The sequence below is a fragment of the Engystomops pustulosus genome, chromosome 7, assembly GCF_040894005.1.
Source record: "Engystomops pustulosus chromosome 7, aEngPut4.maternal, whole genome shotgun sequence".
NCBI classification, from domain to species: domain Eukaryota; kingdom Metazoa; phylum Chordata; class Amphibia; order Anura; family Leptodactylidae; genus Engystomops; species Engystomops pustulosus.
Genome location: NC_092417.1, coordinates 141,658,770 through 141,680,825, shown reverse-complemented (window position 1 = coordinate 141,680,825; position 22,056 = coordinate 141,658,770). Strand labels below are relative to the sequence as shown.

Genomic DNA, 22,056 nt, shown 5'->3' with positions numbered 1-22,056 from the left:
ATGATAAACACATGTCGTAATAGAAATCACTGTCCAGCTGGTATCCCAATAAACTAAAGCAACCCGCATGAACCGGGTGCAGAGGGAAGGCCGATTTTACATCCGACTTTGCCATAAGTGCATCTAAACCAGCTGCGCCGAAGGCAACGTATGACACCAAAACTAAGTCCCTATGAATAAGCCTTCTTAGGGACCACCCCCAGGGGATGAATATGAAATTTAGGGAAGGGCAAAACCCTAAATTTTACCCAACTTAATCTCCTTTCTCACCTTAATCTGAGCTACCTTAGGCATCTCCTGGACTGATTTCAGATTACGGGAGAAAACAAGTTCACAACTGGGGGAAAATGGGAACACAACCAACACTGAAAATGTCTTGGCAACTTTTGGATTCTGTTCCATGGTCAAAGCGACGTTCCCTTTCGACTATCACTATCCTCGGACATCAAGGACCAAATATCAACAACATCATTCCATACAATTTTGTCCTTCCTGTCCTTGGACAGGTGAGCGCTGAGAGGCAAACCCCCACAAAAATAAGTATCATAGTATATAAGGCTGGAAAAAGACACAAATCCAGGTGTCCCTGAAAACCGGGACCAAGGGGGTAGACGCTGAAGTGGAAACTGCCACCATAGATTTCTGTAATGAGAGACGCAAGCAACACAGAATCGTTACCCGACCCACCGCAAGCCTGCAAGCAAGCCAACTCACCAATTGTGGGAGGAGACGCAATTGCCACTGGAGACAAGACCGAGGCTGGATAGGGAGCAGGAAACCGAGCAGGAGGTGTCTAGAGGCATCGGAGCGGTGGCTGTGCCTGGAGGTGGCCATAGATTTCAGAGAGTGAACGCCTAGGAACGGGAGGCACTATGTAACCCAAAACAAGTTCCCCTGCTAGTAAAGGGGCAACTAACAGGGATGGAACAACTTGCGTGCCAGCACCCAAAGGGGTGACCCCAAAATTGACACCATCTTTGGATTTTGTTTTTCCTTACTAGATAATATTACAGATGCTGTCGCTTTAAATTTTGGTAAATTGGTTTACATTTTTACATTTTATAAATTTGCAGTCACCACCATGAACAGCAGATGGCAGTATAAAATGCTTTCCTTCCCTCTGTTACTTAGAAACAGATTTGTTGTCCTGCACTTAAAAAGTGTCAACTGTGTGGAGTAAAAATGAAGAAGAGCTCCGCCAAGAAAGGCAAATCAGACAAGAAGATAAAAGAGCTGCAATGCACTGAACCAGAAGAGAGTCACCCAGAGGAACGAGGTGAGAGCAAAGGTGATGGTTATTACATACGTAAGAACATAAAAACTCATGACCTGGTCTATTGAGTCTAATTTGCGTCTTACTCTTTTTTTACCCTTGATTTTTATCTTGTCCCTTGCACACTAGCGTTTTTCCCACACAAGTTTCAGGATTTCTGGCGCCCCCTGCACTTTTTTTTGGTGCACCTTTAACATGGGGCGTGCAAGGTTATTTGTGGCGCATGGTCTGACTGTGCACCGGAACGCCCATTTCAGTGCAGTATAATGCAGCTGCGACACAAATGTGTCTCGGACACTTCATAAATACATGTGAATGCAGTTTGCACTGAAAGGAATGTGCAAAGTCAGACATAAAACTGGCGAGGGGCTTTAATAAATCTGGGCTATTGTATTTAATTAGTTTTTTTCCTATTTGCGTTTTTGCAGACATTTTTTTAAAAGTCACACACATGAAAAACGCCCAATACAAGTCTATGGAGAGGCATTAAAAAACGCATTGCTCTGAGACGCCTCTTTCACACTTGCTTTACTGATCACGTCAGAGTGCAATGTGTGAAAAAATAACATTTTAGGCTGCATTTTTGGTCAGTTTTTACTAGGAGTCATTAGTGTTTTTGCATTTTACATGCACATTTTTTGTGTTTTAATGTGTTTTTCGTGCACAAAGCGCATATTCAATGCACATTTGTAAAGGGTTTACTTAAAGCAAATCAACCACTCCAGAAACATAAAAAACCCTTTGGGCTGCTAATTATGCACGCCCCCGCTACCTCGCTCTCACATAAAATCACGCATCTCTAGCATGGGAGAGGGAGGTGTGGGGGTGTGTATAATTAGCAGCCTAGAGCGCCGGACATCTTGTCCCCACGCACCGTGCTGCTAATTCTAACTTTATTTTTTAGTTGATCCCGGTGTGTCAAGAATAGAGACAGACAGTGCCGAGATCAAGGTGAAGAAAAGCAGAGGTGAGGATTAATAGGATATTTTATGTTTCTGAAGTTGTTGATTTCCTTTAAATTTGTGAGAAGACATTTACATGACAAAGGTCACATATAGCTCACCGATCTGTATACCAACATCTTGGTGATGTACATAGATACTGAATCCATTATAACTATGTTCTCTTTTGTAGGGGAAGAACATTCTGAAGAACTGAAGAATGTAGTAAGGAGATTACAGTTTACAAAAAGTAAACCTATCAGGCAAATTCTGTGCATTCTGATATCTCTGATGTCTTCTAGGATCCCACCATGTTCGATGGTCTTTGTGATCGCATGCTGTCGGCTCTGTGTCTTCTTCAAACCAGTGTATCTGAGGTGAGAGTATACTGGAAAGACGAGAAGCTTTTCCATTGTAAGGATTCAGGGCAGTGGTAAACGCCATCTATGTTTCTCACCCAAAGGTTTTAGACGTGAAGGACGAGTTGATTCTACAGAATGTTCCGAGCTGTGTACAAGCTCAGCTTTCCCTCTCTACATCAAGACTTTTCAGAAGGTGATTGTATAGATTTTACTGGCAATACATGGTGCATTATTATAAACCTTAGAGGGTAGTTTCATCCAAACCTGGATTGCAGATATTGATGTATATGAACTGCCATCATTTGAGATCAGGGGAGGCCTGACCTATGATGACTCAAAATCAGAAAAACAAACATGGTGGTAAATTCTACCATAGAAAAGGCCTTTTCTTTCTAGTGATAGCATTCAGATTCCACTCATTAAACAATGATGTTCTCACTGTGTGCCCATCTTATATTGTCCCATTTCCTGATGAAGCACTCTCTCTGCCCCACTTACATTGTCCCCTTTTCCTGTTTGATGCTTCCCCCGCTTCCATTGTCCCCTTTCCTGTAAAATGTCATCCTCTTTCAATGTCCCCTTTCCAATAGCTGCCTGCATCCTTTTCCTGTAGCATGCCCCCCTCCTTCAATGTCCCCTTTCCTGTAACTGGCTCCCTCCCATGTCCCTTACCTGCAGTATGCCCCCCTCCTTCAGTGTCCCCATTCCTGTAACATGCCCCCCACTTTCAATGTCCCGCTTCCAATGTCCTGGTTCCTGCAGCATGCCCCCCTCCTCCAATATTTCTGTTACTGTAGCATGCCCCCTCCTCCAATGTCCTTGTTCCTGTAGCATGCCCCCCTCCTCCAATATCCCTGTTCCTGTAGCATGCCCCCCTCCTCCAATATCCCTGTTCCTGTAGCATGCCCCCCTCCTCCAATATCCCTGTTCCTGTAGCATGCCCCCCTCCTCCAATATCCCTGTTCCTGTAGCATGCCCCCCTCCTCCAATATCCCTGTTCCTGTAGCATGCCCCCCTCCTCCCACGTCCTTGTTCCTGTAGCATGCCCCCCTCCTCCAATGTCCTTGTTCCTGTAGCATGCCGCCCTCCTCCAATGTCCTTGTTCCTATAGCATGCCCCCCTCCTCCAATTTCCTTGTTCTTGTAGCATGCCCCCCTCCTCCAATGTCTGGTTCCTGTAGCATCCCCCCCTCCTACAATGTCCCCTTTCCTGTACCTGGCTCCCTCCCATATCCCCGTTCCTTTAGAATAACCCCTCCTCCAATGTCCCTGTAGCATGCCCCCCACCTCCAATGTCCGGGTCCTGTAGCATGCCCCCCACCTCCAATGTCCGGTTCCTGCAGCATGCCCCCCACCTCCAATGTCCGGTTCCTGCAGCATGCCCCCCACATCCAATGTCCGGTTCCTGTAGCATGCCCCACTCTTCCCATGTCCCCTTTCCTGTAGTATACCCACCTCCTCCAATGTGCCCTTTCCTGTAGCTGGCCCAACCCCCTGCTTCCAATGTCCCCTTTCCAGGCTGAACAAAAAGAAAATTAGAACCAATAGTCACCTTTCCCGTTTCCCGGAAGCTACCTTCTATTTCTTCACCTCTCTTCCACATTAATACACGACTCTATTATCAGCAGACGAGGATCGCAATGTGATCATCACACGTGCAGGCAATAGGGCCGTTTATTAATATGGAAGAGAAGTGAAGGAAGAGAAGAAAGCTGCGGGAGAACAGTATTGAATTTTAGTTTATTTTACAGAGTTTGGCTGCGGCCCAGGACCTGGTGCTCGACAGCTCAGTCTTGGGCCATGGCCTTGTGGTCGGGGAACACTGCATTAGAGGACCGGTGTCATTTTTCTTCACGTGGCGTGTGCTTTGCCCTGGTTCTGGCCATGGTCGTGTGCATGGGTCTTAGATTTACTGGCAATCACAGTATTTCTGCCATGTCAGTAGACACAAATGGCTAAACCAAATCTACAAAGTGTGAATACATTGCTTCTGTCTGCAAGTACAGGGTATAAACTGGCTGGAATGTGGTAGTTGTTCCATTACATACTTTGTATTGTATGTTTCAGCTTGACAGATTTATATGTGCCTACCACAGAACTGGCCCGTCTGGTTCAGATCTTCGGGCCTCAGTGGGAACAAAAACGGCAGATTCTAGAGCAACTTCAAGGAGAGCATGAAAGGTATGGTGGTGGCAAGTGTATAGGGTTAGTACGAGAGGTCACTGACCTTATGATACATTGTACAGGGGTAAATCTTCAGGCTGACAGTGTGGCCCCATGTGTGCATTATCTAGCAGTTGTACACATAACGTCACTATGAGCAGATCAAGTCTCTAAGTCTCAGTAATCTCACTTATCCCTATGGCTACAGTTCTGCTTTACATGTAGGTACTATGTGGATTATGTTTAGCTCACATTTGTTTTATTATCAGGCTCCACCGACTTTTGGCTTTGGCTCTCCAGCGTATACAACATTTAGAGTCTCAGGTAAATATGTCTCATCCATATCCACAGGAAATATTATCATTTATGTCTTGGCTGTTGTGGGATAGTATTTATTTAATGCTGAAGTTTCATCAGTGGACCTATAGCAGTGAGAGCAGAGTCCACATGGAGCTTCAGTCACCGGGTCACTGAAAGTGCAAGGCGATTCACTAAGATCATGCACCAGAAATCATGAATGTGTCGCTTCCCCACAATGGTCCGACAAAGTTCGCCATCTTTTATGTGGTGCACCTATAACATAGGGCGTGCGACACAATTTGAAAGTTATATCAGTCGGACTGTCCAACGACACGCCCCCTAATTTGTGTCACATGGAAGCCAGTGCAGCTGTGCCATAATCCCATCGCACACACTTCTTAAAGGGAACCTGTCACCATGTTTTCCACAAATACAGCTAGTGGCAGGTTCTTATGGAGCCCCTTCTTTTAGCTGAAAATAGTTTCCCTCAGATCCCCATAAAATTAGAGTTATCTGATGCCTGGTATCTTTGCATCTTTGGAGCGAGTCGAGGAACGAGGCCTAATGTCATGTTACCAGGGTGACATCATCACAGTTCCTTTAGCTACTTAATATTAGCAAAGTATACCCCATGTACATATCTGACCATATAAAACAATCACAGGAGTCTGTATAGACTTCTTATCCTCTCCATGCAGGCTGCTGTACGTTCATGTGATACAAAATGCTGTGATTTCATGAGATATGTGCTTGGTGTACAGTTTTCTAATGCTAAAAAGCTAAAGGACCTGCAATGATGTCACCCTGGTCACATGATTTTACAACTACAAACAGAGATAGGATGGAGAGGAGCTGCTGGATGCAGCACGAGGAGGCCACGTCCACTTCTACTCGCTGTAGCCATGCTTAGATACCAGGTAAAACTATAAAGTTGAATACATGGGGAACCTCAGGGGAACCATTTTTAGCTAAAAGAAAGGTGTCAGTTAGTTACTAGAGCTCTATGGGAAGCTGTCACTACCTGTATTTGTGAAAAATGTGGTGACAGGTTCCCTTTAAATACCTGTGCAAGTCGTTTTAGCCATGAAGAACGTGAACAGTACGACTAAAGTGCGTCCCAAAGCCCTTAGTAAATGTGGCCCACTGTCTCACAATATAACAGGGAGTAGTCTTGAGAAGTTTTATTTCACGCTAATTCCAATGCATTCTTTGGTACCAGTAAAAGCATACCTCCTAATCTCTGAGTTGAAGAAAGAGTGACAAAAAGAGTGGCGTGCGTAGAATGCCACAACATTTTTTGCATAACAAATGCCCCTTATCCCACCCCCATAGTATGCCCACACACAACAATACCTAGATTAATCACTGGATATTCCCCCTCCCCTTTTGTGGTCCCTTTTTATGTTCCCCCTCTCATTATGATCCAGTCTTTGCTTCTCCTCCCCTTTCATTCGTCCCCATTTCTCTGCTCCCCCCTCTTATTTTGACTCCCTCTCTGCTCCCTCTGTTATTGTGCTCCCCTTCCTTAGTATGCCCCTTATTTGCTCCCTCTATTATTGCCCCCCCCTCTCTCTGCTCCACTTTTTATTATGGTCCCCACTTATGGTTCCGCCTTCTTTACCTGCCTCTTATTTTGCACATGTGCCTCTGCTTCTTTCTCTGCTCCCGGTTGTATGGACCCTCATAAAAAAATAACGGGTGTACTCACCTTTCCTTGTTCCCCTAATTCAGTGGTGTCTCCACCACCACGTCTGTACTACAGCAGGCACGTTGTGATTGCGTCACTGCACCTGCCAGGCTGCTGTATACAGACACAGCAGAGACCCAGCGGTGATGCAGAGTGCTGATGGCTTTCTGTATAACCATTGCAATTCATCCAACTAGAGTTGATGTCCCGGGCCATACCTCCCGCCGGACGGGACAGAGCCCAAAATCCGGGACAGTCCTGCTGAATCTGGGACGGTTGGGAAAGTATATAAAAAGTATAAAAAGCAACTACCTGTGAACAGCCATATACATTATAAAGAAATAAGACAATTTTACAGCATTGTGCATTGTGTATAACATAACTCCGGGTTTTGCAGTTACATAAAGATGCTCGGTCCCAACAGTACAGAAACTGGGAGAAGCTTTTTATAAGATTAATGGTGAGTATAAAATGTCCTTTCATGTGGTGATTATAATAAATAGATGTTAGAATGGACTCGCTCAGGGGTGGCATCCATTATGTCTTCTTCTGGGGTGACCATTTTGCTTGATTATTAACAATATGTTTATTTTTATGTAAAGCGAATGGAACAACATGAACCTTCTGATAAAATCCAGAAAGATTTAGAAGGATAAAGGTGAGACATGAATTTCTCCACAATATTAGATAAAAATTGTGATTTATATCCAATGCAAACACACTGCAGATTATTGAGTGTCACTCATTTCTACTGCTCTTGGTGCAAGGGGTGAGACATGACCCCGGCGTTACAAGCGTAAGAAATAATGCCATTGTGGAGATACCTGCGGGATTATTGTACTGCCATAAAACACACGGCTATTCTGCAACTTGTGCAGAAATTATGGTTATATATCACTCCTTGCATACGATTTTGGGAAAATAATAGTTATGGACCCGTAAGGTCAGCACCATTAGAAGATAACAGCAGACTGCAACATAAAATAGCATTGTGTATACGATCTTGTAGCAGTTTGCTGTAAAAACTTAAATAAAAAAAAGATTTTGGGTGCCCTTTGTTGTAGGTTTACAGATTTATGTGGCAAGATTGGCAGTGTATCTGACAAAACCCTAAAGTAGTAGCAGTCTTAAATTAACAATACCCATCCATATCCATATGCCCAACTGTAAGTTCCTGGCACGGGTGTATAACAAGTTTGGCAATTATGAAAGTCCTCAAAATTTCTTGTAAAATATTTTTACCTGTCAATTAATATAGGGTTAGTGTATGATGATATAATATTTATCAGAATTATTCTATAACTCTCTTGAATGCACATGATCTATATTCTAAAGGTCTGTTCACGCTAGTGTCTATTTACAGTGGATCTGTTTTACCACAGATAATGATGAATCTCATCTCCCCACCCTTGTGGAAGCCATGATGGAATCCCAACGCAATGGTAACACCGTCAACCAAGTCTCGGCACTCTATGATTTGTGACTTGTAGAGTGAGGTCTTTCACACATGGCTGCTGTTTCTTTCCTCTTCTTATGTAAAATAAACAATTTTGTAAGAAAAAAAATCATTTTTTTTATTTTGTGGAATCACATAATGGAATAATACACAACCCCCTCCCCCTAATACACATAAACCAAGGCTGCTATTCAGTGATGCTACAAAGTCCCTTCCAGCAGTGAGGAGTCACGTCGCGGCACCGAATAAGAGTCTTGATAGAAGCTCAAGGCTCCGAGATTTGCACAGCAAACAGAGATGAGACATTCAGGAATCCAAAAGAGTCATCCTGGAATGGGTGATAGGACACTCAGTAACTTGGTTCTCTGTAAAAACCCAAAAATACATAGAAAAATTATTATCTTACACAACAAACCTAAAACAATAAGGAAAAGCATGCACTTGTTTTATAATATAAAAACAAAGCTAAATGTACTATTATCATGGAAATCAAGTAGGTTTGGGTGGGGGCAGGGAACACCCTATACATGTAGGATTGGTGATATTCATACCCAGGGTACATGAGCTCTACAGGGATCCCATCTTGACCTCAGCGAGAAACTGCTGCTATAGTTGCATAGCTTGTAAGGGAACCTTTCACAAAATGTTACCCCATTAAACCACCAGAAACCTCCAGTAGGGTATTAAATGTAATTCCTAGAATTCCTCTTGTGAAATATCAGCCATTTACCTATTAAAAATCATTTCCAAAGTCACATCAAAATGAGCAGAGAAAAGTCAAGTTTAAAGGCTGCAGCAGGTGTCACTATCACCCTTTCTCTGTTTCTATAGTAAATAGATACCTGGGGGGAAATTTATCATGAGTTTCTGAGGTAAAACTGTTCTAGTTGCCCATAGAAACCAATCAGAGGTCAGCTTCAATTTTATAAACAGCTGTTGGAAAATGAAAGCTTTGCTCTGATTGGTTGCCATGGGCAGTTCTGCTCTAAGAGACTTATGATGAATCTCCCCCATTGTGTCTTTAGGTGTCATATTAAAGATAAGAATATCATCTTTCAGTTCTCATCAGGCTTGTGGTTCTGTGAGCTGACAGTTAAATGGATGGTAACTGAATGCAGCTTACATGCAACTATGTCTTTACCTACCTGTGTCTATGGTTCAGTAGCAGAACCTCAGAGCTGAGACAGTCTTAAAGATGAGATTCTTATCTTTAATATGACACCAGCACCATGTTTCTAAATACTATACAACCGAAGTGTCTAAAGTTACACTCCCCCAGCAGCCTGTATACTTGACTGATCTCAGGCAAAATATGACTCTTCTCTCATTTGCACATGACCTGTTTAGTTTTTTTTTTTAGAATTGCATGCGATTACCTGCAGAACGTGATGAGAGCAGCACAACTAAGAATGGCCTCTAAACCATAGAAGAAGAGCAGAATACAGCTCAGCACCGTCTCCAGCCTCAGCGCATACGTCTGAAGGAATAGGAAGTATAATGCCAGCAGACCAGTAGGAATGGTTAGACCAACACTGACAACTAGCGGGAGCTTTCTCTCACATTGGTTCCCACGACATCCTATCAGATGGAAAAATGGGGGAAAAAAAGTTACGTCTTCAAAAATGTATATAAGGTCCTTACGATATAACTCCCAATGTGCTTATTATGTAGTTGTTACAGGAACTATAAAGAGGATGGAGATGGAGGCAGAAGATGTGTCCAATATACAGCCGCCATGGTATAGACCTGCCAGCAAGTGAATGGGAGGAGAGCTGCAGTTACCTTGTATGGCCACAATACAGTTTGCAGCTCAATCATCTGTATAGATATCACAGCTGATCTAAAACTGAAAACATAGCCTCAATCATTAGTTCACCAATAATAAAAGTTACTTTTGTTTGTCAAATCTTTTTTATTCTTTTTTTTTTACATTTTATACATAACCAAATATCCTGTACAGCTCCACCCTCCCCCACTGATGTCAGTTCACCAGGCTGTGAGGTCTGTGAAGGAGCAGGAGGGAGGAGCTGCATAGGAGCACAAAAGTGGGGACTGAGAGCCGAGGAGTGAGCAGCACAGACACGTCACATGGTTATTTTTGGAAATTCAGCCAAACCAAAGCAAACTTGGGACTTGGAACAGGATTCTGTCAGGTCAGGAATCCAGGCAAGTTAAAATACACAACTATATTGTAATGCAAATGCACAGAAAAGGTAGAAAGAGAAGGTTAGAAATAGAAATCAGTCCCTCAAGTCCGTCTTTGCAATCCAGCTGTAATGGGCTCTGCAACCTCTCTTTAGTGAAAATTAGGTCCCTGGTGACAGGTCCCCTTTAACACTATCATACTCTCAATAGTAATACATTCCTTTGGTGAGGCATCCAATAATTAGGTATGGTACCAGGAATGTTTTCCAAGTCACATTAATGCCATATTTTCTTTGTTGATTTTATTGGAACATAATAAAAGTTTTAAATAAAAAGTTTAAACTCTTTGCTATAAATTATCAGTGAACTATACTACTTAAGAGGAGGAGAGAGTACAATCAGTGAGATGCCTATATCCTCAATCATTAGTATCAAAAATGGTCAGACTGAGCTTCTCAATAGCAGACACAACCAATGGATGAGTGTGGTCCTGTTACATTGCCTGATATTTTATCTACATCCAATCTACACAATGGTAAAGAATTAGATGTATTCTATTGTACTGGCGCTGTAAGAATCTGTAACCATTGCACCCAGTGTGGATCCTGGCGTTAATGGAAAATGTAATGAATTAATAATGGCTTTGAGAGATTATCAGCTGGTGACATCTTACTACAGTGGTGTCGTGATCACATTACATGAGCGTATATCTAGGGTCCAATATTATTACATTTACTTAAACTCTGACATTCGGGAACAAGCAACAAGTGTTTTCCATTATTTACCAGTGTTGATGTGTTGCTAGTTCCCAAATGCAAGAGTTTAGGTCTAAATGCGTTGGCATTTAGGAGAAGCTCCTCACGATTTGCTTAAATTGCATTTAAAATGTGAATGAAGCACAATGGGTGAACGCAGACTAAATATATGGGTGCGCTGTTTCAGCACTGGCGTTCCGAGATCAATGAACAATCAGTGACATGTTATGTTTGTAGTGCACTGCTGAATCCAATGTTGAATTGTACCAAGGGGCAGCCCTACACTCACATAACTGTATGGAGCTACATCTTCAGACGTACCACAATGATTTAATACAAGAACGCAGAGAATATTATGATGTATTGACCTCCACACCCCCATATGCCTTGACTACTCACCAAGGTACAGACGTGTGACTTCAATGCCAAGATAAAGAAATAGCATCACCACCTCCAGTACCAGATTGGACGTAGGGTAGGGTAAAATCAAACCTGTGAGCAAAAAGAAAAGAATGAAAATGCTTTATATAGGAAGGGTTCCAGGGGCGTGTGTCCCAGGGCCCCCACCACTTTATTGATAAGGGGCAACGTTCAGCTATGAGCCGACTGTCTCTGGGAGTGATGTGCATTGGCGGTGTTGTGACAGTCACTCACTGGCTCTGTCAGTGAGAGCGTGCTCGCCCATTCATACTCAATCACATTCTGCATGCAGAGTGACACCGAGTCCCCTTATCCTTAGTACCCAACACTGGTTGGCTGAACTTGTTCAATCAGTGTTAAATTTAATTCCTCACAGATCACTCGGTGAGAGAGGACTGTCAGAGAAGCAGAGGCACATTGGACTGGCGTGGTAACTAGGACTAGTAGTCAGTACTGCTGCCCCTGTGCCAGGAAGGCCAACAGCTAGGCTAACACTACTGCCACTATGCCAACCAGGCCAGCAGCTAGGCTAATACCCCTGCCACTGTGCCAGCCAGGCCAGCAGCTAGGCTAATACCACTGCCACTGTACCAGCCAGGCCAGCAGCGAGGCTAACACCACTGCCACTGTGTCAGCCAGGCCAGCAGTGAGGCTAACACCGCTGCCACTGTGCCAGCCAGGTCAGCAGCTAGGCTAACACCACTGCCACTGTGCCAGCCAGGCCGGCAGCTAGGCTAACATCACTGCCACTGTGCCAGCCAGGCCGGCAGCTAGGCTAACACCACTGCCACTGTGCCAGCCAGACCAGCAGCTAGGCTAACACCACTGCCACTGTGCCAGCCAGACCAGCAGCTAGGCTAACACCACTGCCACTGTGCCAGCCAGACCAGCAGCTAGGCTAACACCACTGCCACTATGCCAGCCAGGCCAGCAGGTAGGCTAACACCACTGCCACCGTGCCAGCCAGGCCAGCAGCCAGGCTAACACCACTGCCACTGTGCCAGCTAGGCTAATACCACTGCCACTGTGCCAGCCAGGCCAGCAGCTAGACTAACACCACTGCCACTGTGCCAGCCAGGCCAGCAGCTAGACTAACACCACTGCCACTGTGCCAGCCAGGCCAGCAGCTAGACTAACACCACTGCCACCGTGCCAGCCAGACCAGCAGCCAAGCTAACACCACTGCCACCGTGCCAGCCAGGCCAGCAGCCAGGCTAACACCACTGCGCCAGCTAGGCTAGCAGCTAGGCTAATACCACTGCCACTGTGCCAGCCAGGCCAGCAGCTAGACTAACACCACTGCCACTGTGCCAGCCAGGCCAGCAGCCAGGCTAACACCACTGCCACCGTGCCAGCCAGGCCAGCAGCTAGACTAACACCACTGCCACTGTGCCAGCCAGGCCGGCAGCTAGGCTAACATCACTGCCACTGTGCCAGCCAGGCCAGCAGCTAGGCTAACATCACTGCCACTGTGTCAGCCAGGCCGGCAGCTAGGCTAACACCACTGCCACTGTGCCAGCCAGGCCGGCAGCTAGGCTAACATCACTGCCACTGTGCCAGCCAGGCCAGCAGCTAGGCTAACATCACTGCCACTGTGCCAGCCAGGCCTGCAGCTAGGCTAACACCACTGCCACTGTGCCAGCCAGACCAGCAGCTAGGCTAACACCACTGCCTCTATGCCAGCCAGGCCAGCAGCTAGGCTAACACCACTGCCACCGTGCCAGCCAGGCCAGCAGCCAGGCTAACACCACTGCCACTGTGCCAGCTAGGCTAACACCACTGCCACTGTGCCAGCCAGACCAGCAGCGAGGCTAACACCACTGCCACTGTGCCAGCCAGGCCAGCAGCTAGGCTAACACCACTGTCACTGTGCCAGCTAGGCTAGCAGCTAGGCTAATACCTGTGCCACTGTGCCAGCAGCTAGGTTTTCATGCAAGTTGGAGAAAGTTTAGAATATTAATGATAATTTAGAACAGTAATGTGTACCACTGTCTGGGCTACATTCAGTGGGGTTCCAACCCCCTGATAACCATTACAATGTATATGGGTGTACTTCTTTCAAAATTTTACTTAACCCTTTAGTGGCTAAGCTAATTTTCCCTTTGATGAACAAGCCATATTCTTTCCTTCATTTTGCCATATTCTGATGCAAATAATGTTTCCATACTTTGGTGTATGGACCTGATTAAGGTGTCATTTTTTATGGCATTTTCATTGCTGCTAATTTAGGGGCTGTATGAGGTTTTGATCACTTTTTATATAAAATTTTAATTAAAAAGTGGCTATTCGGACGTTTGGGCATGTTTTCTGTAACAGGGTTCCGTTTTTATAGATCGGGTTTAGAACATTGCGATACCGAATATGTTGTGATTTTTTTTTAATGGTTTCCAGAAGATCGTTTTATAATGTATGTATTGCAGGATTTTATTAATTTTTTTTATTCTTTAATGTGTTTTTATACTTTTTGTATTAGTTCTAATTCTAATAGGATTTGAACAAGTAATATTCTAATCACTTGTTCATACTAATGCAGTGCAATAACCATGTAAAGCAGTGCATTTATATTGTCAGCCTAGGACTGCCCGGTCCTGTCAGAGACTGGATCAAGCAGTAAAACGAGCAGGACAGACCCGGAAACCTTTATTAGGATCACAACCACAGCATGGGAAATGCAGTATACTCCTTATTGAGCCAAACGGCAACAAAGTTGAATACCTTTTATTGCAGGCAGGCGCAGGTAAAGTAACCCCGCTTGCTTTAGATGGGAAGATGTATAGTAGGAAAATAGCAATTCCTACACCAGAATTTCAGATAAAATCCAAAGATTTATTTAAACATCTTTATAACGTCTACAACAGCTGTTATGCGGACGTTTTAAAGATGTTCAAATAAATCCTAGCATTTTTTCTGAAATGACTATATTTCTACTATGAATCTTTATTAGAACCATTGTTGCACTGCTGCAAGGATAGCACCCTGGAATATGAGTGAGGGGGCCCCCTCCTCAGAAGGTATGTAGATCTTAATGAATGTAGGATCCAATGGTTTAACAGCTCGGATAAGAACTATTTTCAGTCTAAACTGTTAGAGCAGGTGCCCAGCTCTCATAAGACAGACAAGCAACTGCTCCTTCCTGCACCGTTAGATTAGCCTAAGACCCCTTAGTGACCGACATAGAAACCAGCACGGGTGGTCACAAAGGGGTTAATACATCTGGTGGTGGGGGTTGGTCTCTTCATTTGTAGTGGGGTTGACTGGGGTGCTTGATGTGCAATTACATCTCTCTCCCAGGGTGCATTCACACCATGTGTTTCGTGTTTTTATGCTTTTTTGACGATTCCAAAGGCTTCAATCATTATCACATGTTTAAGTAACATTGCGTTTCCATTGCATTTGCTAAAACGCACTGTTACTTCAACAAGTGATCATGCGTCAAAAGTGCATGAAAAAACGTGACGCAACGCATCGTGTGAATGCGCCCTCAGTGTTTGAACAAACGCTCTGGCTTGTTGGATTTAGCTTCTTGTTCTCTCTGCTGTTCTCTCCAAATGCAGACCAATAAGAAAACAAAGGAAGCAGCTACTAAGATATGATAGAAAAACGCCATGTGTGACCATGGCCTTATTGGGGAGGGACCTATGAATATCCAGTCCTGCCATTGGATTTCTTGGTTATCAAAGAAGTATTTACATACCTTCACAGTCCCCATTTCAGTAAAGTGAAAATCTGATTTAAACCAAACGTCCTATGTATTACTAAGGGCTCATACACTCACCTGTGGTCTCCATAGCCCCGTGTATGAGCCAACTGCCCAGGCACCAAATTACAGAGCAAGTCCTATTGGTGCCTGAGGTCGACCTCACACGTCAATGGCACATGGGCAAGAAACAACGCACCACAGGCCCCTTGTTTGTGGCTTGAGAGCAGCTTATGTTTGTGTGCATGAGGCCTTAGCTATACTTTGCTCCCCTTCTGGATGTAATTGACGGAGACTTAATTATGAGATGTACAAGATCCCAACACTCACCTTTATAGATAAATATGAGAGCTTCAATGAGGAAGTAAGAGGCGCAGTACCAGCCATTGAGGAAGAAGAGAACTTCTAGAGGGGTGGAGGAGAGCTGCTGCTGTCAAGGAAACCACTTTACAATAATCTACAATGCAAAATCCCCTAATCCAGATTGAAGTCAGGGCTCCTCGGTGTAATACTCCTATCACCCAGGTAAATGGGGTGAGATATTAGTAATGGGTTTCTTTAGGATTGGGCATCACACTATACCAAATGCAATTTGTTACCATCCAGACGTCGCACACACTCACACAGCGCACACTCACACAGCGCAGAGCACACACACTCCCTCCCTCGCACAGCACACACTCACAGCATTCACACACTCACAGAGCACAGCATTCACACACTCACAGAGCACAGCATTCACACACTCACAGAGCACAGCATTCACACACTCACAGAGCACAGCATTCACACACTCACAGAGCACAGCATTCACACACTCACAGCGCACAGCATTCACACACTCACAGCGCACAGCATTCACACACTCGCAGAGCACAGCATTCACACACTCGCAGAGCACAGCATTCACACACTCGCAGAGCACAGCATTCACACACTCGCAGAGCACAGCATTCACACACTCGCAGAGCACAGCATTCACACACTCACAGCGCACAGCATTCACACACTCACAGCGCACAGCATTCACACACTCACAGCGCACAGCATTCACACACTCACAGCGCACAGCATTCACACACTCACAGCGCACAGCATTCACACACTCACAGCGCACAGCATTCACACACTCACAGCGCACAGCATTCACACACTCACAGCGCACAGCATTCACACACTCACAGCGCACAGCATTCACACACTCACAGCGCACAGCATTCACACACTCACAGCGCACAGCATTCACACACTCACAGCGCACAGCATTCACACACTCACAGCGCACAGCATTCACACACTCACAGCGCACAGCATTCACACACTCACAGCGCACAGCATTCACACACTCACAGCGCACAGCACTCACTCACTCACAGCGCACAGCACTCACTCACTCACTCACAGCACATGGCAGACACACGCAGCACACACTCACCCAGCGCAAACACAGAGTGCAGTGTACCCCCGGCCACGGCTCACACTCACCCAGCACTTCTCTGAGGTCCCGCCGGGATCACATAACCGCTGGCCGCTGCTGCGGGCATTGAGAGCTAGAGCAGCAGCATCGCGGCCCACATGTCTCCCGTCTCACCCGGGGTCGGCGCTCACAAATCCCACACATTTCCGCATCCTGCTGAGCGGCCCGGCGCGTGCTGCTATCGAGCTACTGACATTCCCCTCCTTTGCAGCGTGCGCTGGGCCGCTCAGCCTGCGCGCTACACGGAATAATTGCCAAGCGTATCTTTACGCATGGCAATTATTTTGGGGGGGTAATGACGCGTGGTGAGGCGTTAATGCGAACTCTGTTACCATCAATTCCCGGTGTTATAAAAAATATGTGATGCTGTGCAGTGCCCCCTAACATTATCCAAAAAAATAAGTTTGAAACAAATATATTGAAATATATCCTTAAAATAGAGGATCAGGCTAAAGTATCTAATCAACAGGGATATGAATACGGAGATCCTCGGTCTGCTGGAATAGAGAGGGAGCAGAGAGGGGGACATAATGTTAGGAGGAGCAGAGAGAAGGGATTGTAATGTGAGGGGGACACGCAATGTGAGGGGGGCGGCGCAATGTGATGGGGGGCTGAGAGGGGGTGCAATGACAGGAGGGGGCGCAATGTGAGAGGGGGGGCGCAATGTGAGAGGGGGGGCGCAATGTGAGAGGGGGGCACAATGTGAGAGGGGGGCACAATGTGAGGGGGGGCACAATGTGGGGGGGGGGGCTGAGAGGGGGCGCAATGTGGGGGGGGGGCTGAGAGGGGGCGCAATGTGAGGGGGGGGAGCTGAGAGGGGGCGCAATGTGAGGGGGGGAGCTGAGAGGGGGCGCAATGTGAGGGGGGGAGCTGAAAGGGGGCGCAATGTGAGGGGGGGAGCTGAGAGGGGCGCAATGTGAGGGGGGAGCTGAGAGGGGGCGCAATGTGAGGGGGGGAGCTGAGAGGGGGCGCAACGTGAGGGGGGGAGCTGAGAGGGGATGCAATGTGAGGGGGGGGAGCTGAGAAGGGGCGCAATGTGAGAGGGAGCTGAGAGGGGCTGTATTTTGAGGGGGAGCAGTGAATGGGGGCACAATTTCAGGAGGAGCAGTGAGGGGAACAGAGAGGGGGCACAATGTGATGAGTGTGGTTGTTCTACAGGAAAGAGGGGCATTAAGGTGGGTAATAGAATACTATTGGGCAGCATTAGGGCATACACCATCTTCTCTCCCCCCTGCACCATTGCCCCTCTCTCTCTGGCACATAAGGTGGGGGTATGGGGGACTACCTGGGCTCTACAGCAGTACAGCGCCCCCTAGCCGCACAGCCCCTCGTAGAGACACAGAAGGATACCACTCCACGTCTTCTCCCTGTGAAGAGAGGTGAAGAATTACACGTCTATCAGCTTCACATACAAGGAGCAGACGTGTCTGTACGTGCGGCTCCCCGGCTGATATTATATATATACACCCCCGGCATGAGCCGCAGGAGAGGAGACAGGAAGGTCCCGTCTACCGCGACCATAACGGACGTCATTCATAAGCCGCTCCGTCTTATCTCTCACCTTTAGACGCCATCTTGTTGCTCCAGGGACGCGGGTGACGTCACTTCCTGGATACCGGCGTCTGCTCCTCCAGTGAGCCGGGGTGTGCAGACACCAGACACTAGGGGGCGTCGCTGGCTGAGCACATAGGAGAGGTGCTCCGTATTCTCATTCTGGGTCCCTGTAGGACACATACAATGGAGCTACATACTGACGGTACACTGGCTAGGAGCAGGGCAGCCATCAGGAAATTCGGGGCCCCATACAGCAAAAGTGTCTGGGCCCCATACAGCAAAAGTGTCTGGGCCCCAACACACCCCAAAACCGAACAAGCCTCCTGCCCCCCGCAGTGACCTTTCACAAACAGGGTTTGAGGCCTGTTGCTACGACAAGGCACACTCTTCTGGTAGATTGCCAATAGGAGTCATACTTTTGGTCAAGTATATTTATTATAGTGCAAATATGGCATCAAAAACTAAAGCATGGTGAACAGTAAACATATAAAAGTGTTTAACAGACAACATATAACAAATATAACATTATAAAGTGCAATTGCTAGGGCCGCCACTATCTTTTAATGTTTTAATAAAGAATTGTGTTAATTACCAGTGGGGGTGCTCCAGTGCACCTAAGGGCTCTTTACGTCACCCTGCCACCAGTCCTGAGGTAATCTGAAGTCCTGGTACCTGTGCCTGCTCAGCAACCTCTGTGAATCACTGCATAAGGGTCAGGACTTCATATTTCCTCAGAACCAATGGGAAGGAAAAGAAGGAGCGTTCATTGCATGCCCCAAGGAAACCTAAAGTCCCAGCACCTGCACACTGATTCACAGAGGCTGCTGAGCAGGCACAGGTATCGGGATTTCGGATCACCGCAGGACTGGCCGCTGGGTGACATAAGGAGCCCTTAGGTGCACTGGAGCACTCCCACTGCTCCTAAGCTGGTAATTAACATAATTCTTTATAAAAGTATTAAAGGATAACCATAGAGGCCATTTTGATGGAACTTACAGTGCTGAAGTCAGGGTCATCAGGTGCATAGCATGATACCTCTGCCACATACACTGTGCCCTCTGTATATAGTGCCATATGCCCTCTGTGTATAGTGCCACATTTTAACAAGTCGCATCATTGTGTTTATTATCTCTGTACAGTGACATCGCTGTGTGTATTATTCCTGTACTGTGACATCACTGTGTTTGTTATCCCTGTACAGTGACATCACTGTGTGCATTATCCCTGTACTGTGACATCAACGTGTGTATTATCCCTGTACTGTGACATCGCTGTGTGTATTATCCCTGTATTGTGACATCACTGTGTGTATTATCCCTGTACAGTGACATCACTGTGTGTATTATCCCTGTACTGTGACATCGCTGTGTGTATTATCCCTGTACTGTGACATCACTGTGTTTATTATCCCTGTACAGTGACATCACTGTGTTTATTATCCCTGTACAGTGACATCTCTGTGTGTATTATCCCACTGCAGGAAGAGTATATACCCCTCACACTACAACTGACCACACTGTTCCCCCACATATATCATATATACCCCTCACACCACAACTGATCACACTGTGCCCCCCACATATATCATATATACCCATCACACCACAACTGACCACACTGTACCCCCACATATATCATATATACCCCTCACACTACAACTGACCACACTGTACCCCACATATATCATATATACCCCTCACACTACAACTGACCACACTGTTCCCCCACATATATCATATATACCCCTCACACCACAACTGATCACACTGTGCCCCCCACATATATCATATATACCCCTCACACCACAACTGACCACACTGTGCCCCCACATATATCATATATACCCCTCACACACACTCCAAAATATCCAATGTAAGGTGAAACAAGTAGTCTTCTTTATTCCATGTTTAAGCAAGAGTACAATAAAGTAGAGCGATGTTTTGGCTCACAGGGAACCTTTATCAAGCTTGATAAATAAGAAAACGCTGAAAACCATAACAATAACTGATGACAATAACCCCACACCACAATGCTGGCTCACTATAGACACTAGGAATATAACAGGACATGTACAGTACAAGCTCAGAGATGTCTCACACTAGAAGGTTAGTCAGTTAATACATTACCGGTACTGCAGAAGTGGCGTCTAGTACCTCACAGGTGACTTCTACTTCTTCTACTTCAGGGCCAGAATCGACGTAACCTATGGCTAAAGAATCTTCCACCAGATGTCTTTTGCTCCTGGCAGCGCATGCCCCACACTGTTCACCTAAAAATACCACAGTTACTCACAGTATAATGTCACCTGATTAACAGAAATATGCCCCCCCAAATATACCCCACAATAAAACCTCTGTGTTCCCTGCATATATTACTATACTACAGACCCTGAGTAATACTGTACCCCTAATTATATGTCACCCCCCAATTACACAATATATGGTTCCCCCATGACTTCATTTATATATTGCCCCCTTTAATGAATTAATTTACCGACTTATGGCCCTTTCTGATATACTGGGGCGCCACATGAATTTTAGAGACTGGACCCTCTAATTTAATTATTTAATATACTGCCCCCTCACCCCACCCTGTGAACTATTTTACATACTGGGCCTCACCCCCAATAAATTTCATACACTGGCTTCCTCTAAACTATTTTATATTCTGCCCCCTCCATTAATTATGCAGTATACTGGACCCCCAAATGAATTTTGTACACTTTACTCTTTGGTTCAGTAAGATCACAGGGAAACTACATTTATACAGGTTTTATTGAATTTTAATACATCTTAAAAAATTAAAACCTCATCACGAGTATAAGCCAAGTTTTTCAGCACAAAAAATGTGCTAAAACCTCAAACTCAGCTTATACTCGAGTCAATAAAAAAAAAAGAAAGTCAAAACCCACCTTTCCTGCGGCAGGTGCGTTTTGACTTTCTTTTTTTGAGTGCTACAAGGGGCAGGAGCTGGCTATATTCGGGGGCAGGAGCTGGCTATATATACGGGGGCAGGAGCTGGCTATATTCGGGGGCAGGAGCTGGCTATATTCGGGGGCAGGAGCTGGCTATATACGGGGGCAGGAGGAAGGCTATATACGGGGGCAGGAGGAAGGCTATATACGGGGGCAGGAGGAAGGCTATATACGGGGGCAGGAGAAAGGCTATATACGGGGGCAGGAGAAAGGCTATATACGGGGGCAGGAGGAAGGCTATATACGGGGGCAGGAGCTGGCTATATTCTGGGGCAGGAGCTGGCTATATTCGGGGGCAGGAGCTGGCTATATATACGGGGGCAGGAGCTGGCTATATATACGGGGGCAGGAGCTGGCTATATTCAGGGGCAGGAGCTGGCTATATTCGGGGGCAGGAGCTGGCTATATACGGGGGCAGGAGGAAGGCTATATACAGGGGCAGGAGGAAGGCTATATACGGGGGCAGGAGGAAGGCTATATACGGGGCAGGAGGAAGGATTTATAGGGGCAGGAGGAAGGCTTTATAGGGGCAGGAGGAAGGCTTTATAGGGGCAGGAGGAAGGCTAAACGGGGGAAGGATCTGGTTATATGTACGGGCAGGAGGAAGGCTATACAAGGGCAGGATCTGGTTATATATATACGGGGCAGGAGGAAGGCTATACAATGGCAGGAGCTGGCTATATACGGAGGCAGAGGCAGGCTATATCGGGGGCAGGTGCTGGGTATATATGGGGGCTGGCTGGCTGTATACGGGGCAGGAGGAAGGCTATATCAGGTTGGCTTATACTTGAGTGTATAAGGTACTGAGATGTGTGAGGAGTCATGAGCTGACGTCTTCATTGCTACCATTTTG

General features: G+C 46.1%; 2 protein-coding genes across 6 annotated transcripts; one reads left to right on the top strand and one right to left on the bottom strand.

Moving 5' to 3' along the window:
• Window positions 1–654: 654 nt before the first annotated feature.
• Window positions 655–8,285, top strand: LOC140070923 (uncharacterized). 5 transcript variants are annotated; one of them, XM_072118009.1, is made up of 10 exons: window positions 655–1,288; window positions 2,178–2,240; window positions 2,408–2,439; window positions 2,517–2,591; window positions 2,678–2,769; window positions 4,643–4,756; window positions 5,008–5,062; window positions 7,123–7,185; window positions 7,328–7,383; window positions 8,089–8,285. In XM_072118009.1, the coding sequence occupies exons 1-9, from the start codon at window positions 1,183–1,185 to the stop codon at window positions 7,379–7,381; spliced, it is 654 nt and encodes a 217-aa protein (XP_071974110.1). In that variant the 5' UTR covers window positions 655–1,182; the 3' UTR covers window positions 7,382–7,383; window positions 8,089–8,285. The 5 variants fall into 5 exon arrangements, with proteins under 5 accessions (XP_071974110.1, XP_071974111.1, XP_071974109.1 ...); XM_072118010.1 differs by having other exon boundaries at window positions 655–1,276; window positions 8,108–8,284; XM_072118008.1 differs by having other exon boundaries at window positions 8,108–8,284.
• TMEM216 (transmembrane protein 216) lies at window positions 8,231–18,370 on the bottom strand. Its single transcript, XM_072118013.1, has 6 exons — window positions 18,237–18,370; window positions 18,026–18,042; window positions 15,529–15,622; window positions 11,481–11,573; window positions 9,558–9,759; window positions 8,231–8,546 (listed from the first exon to the last, which is right to left on the bottom strand). The coding sequence occupies exons 1-6, from the start codon at window positions 18,247–18,249 to the stop codon at window positions 8,531–8,533; spliced, it is 435 nt and encodes a 144-aa protein (XP_071974114.1). The 5' UTR covers window positions 18,250–18,370; the 3' UTR covers window positions 8,231–8,530.
• Window positions 18,371–22,056: the final 3,686 nt, after the last annotated feature.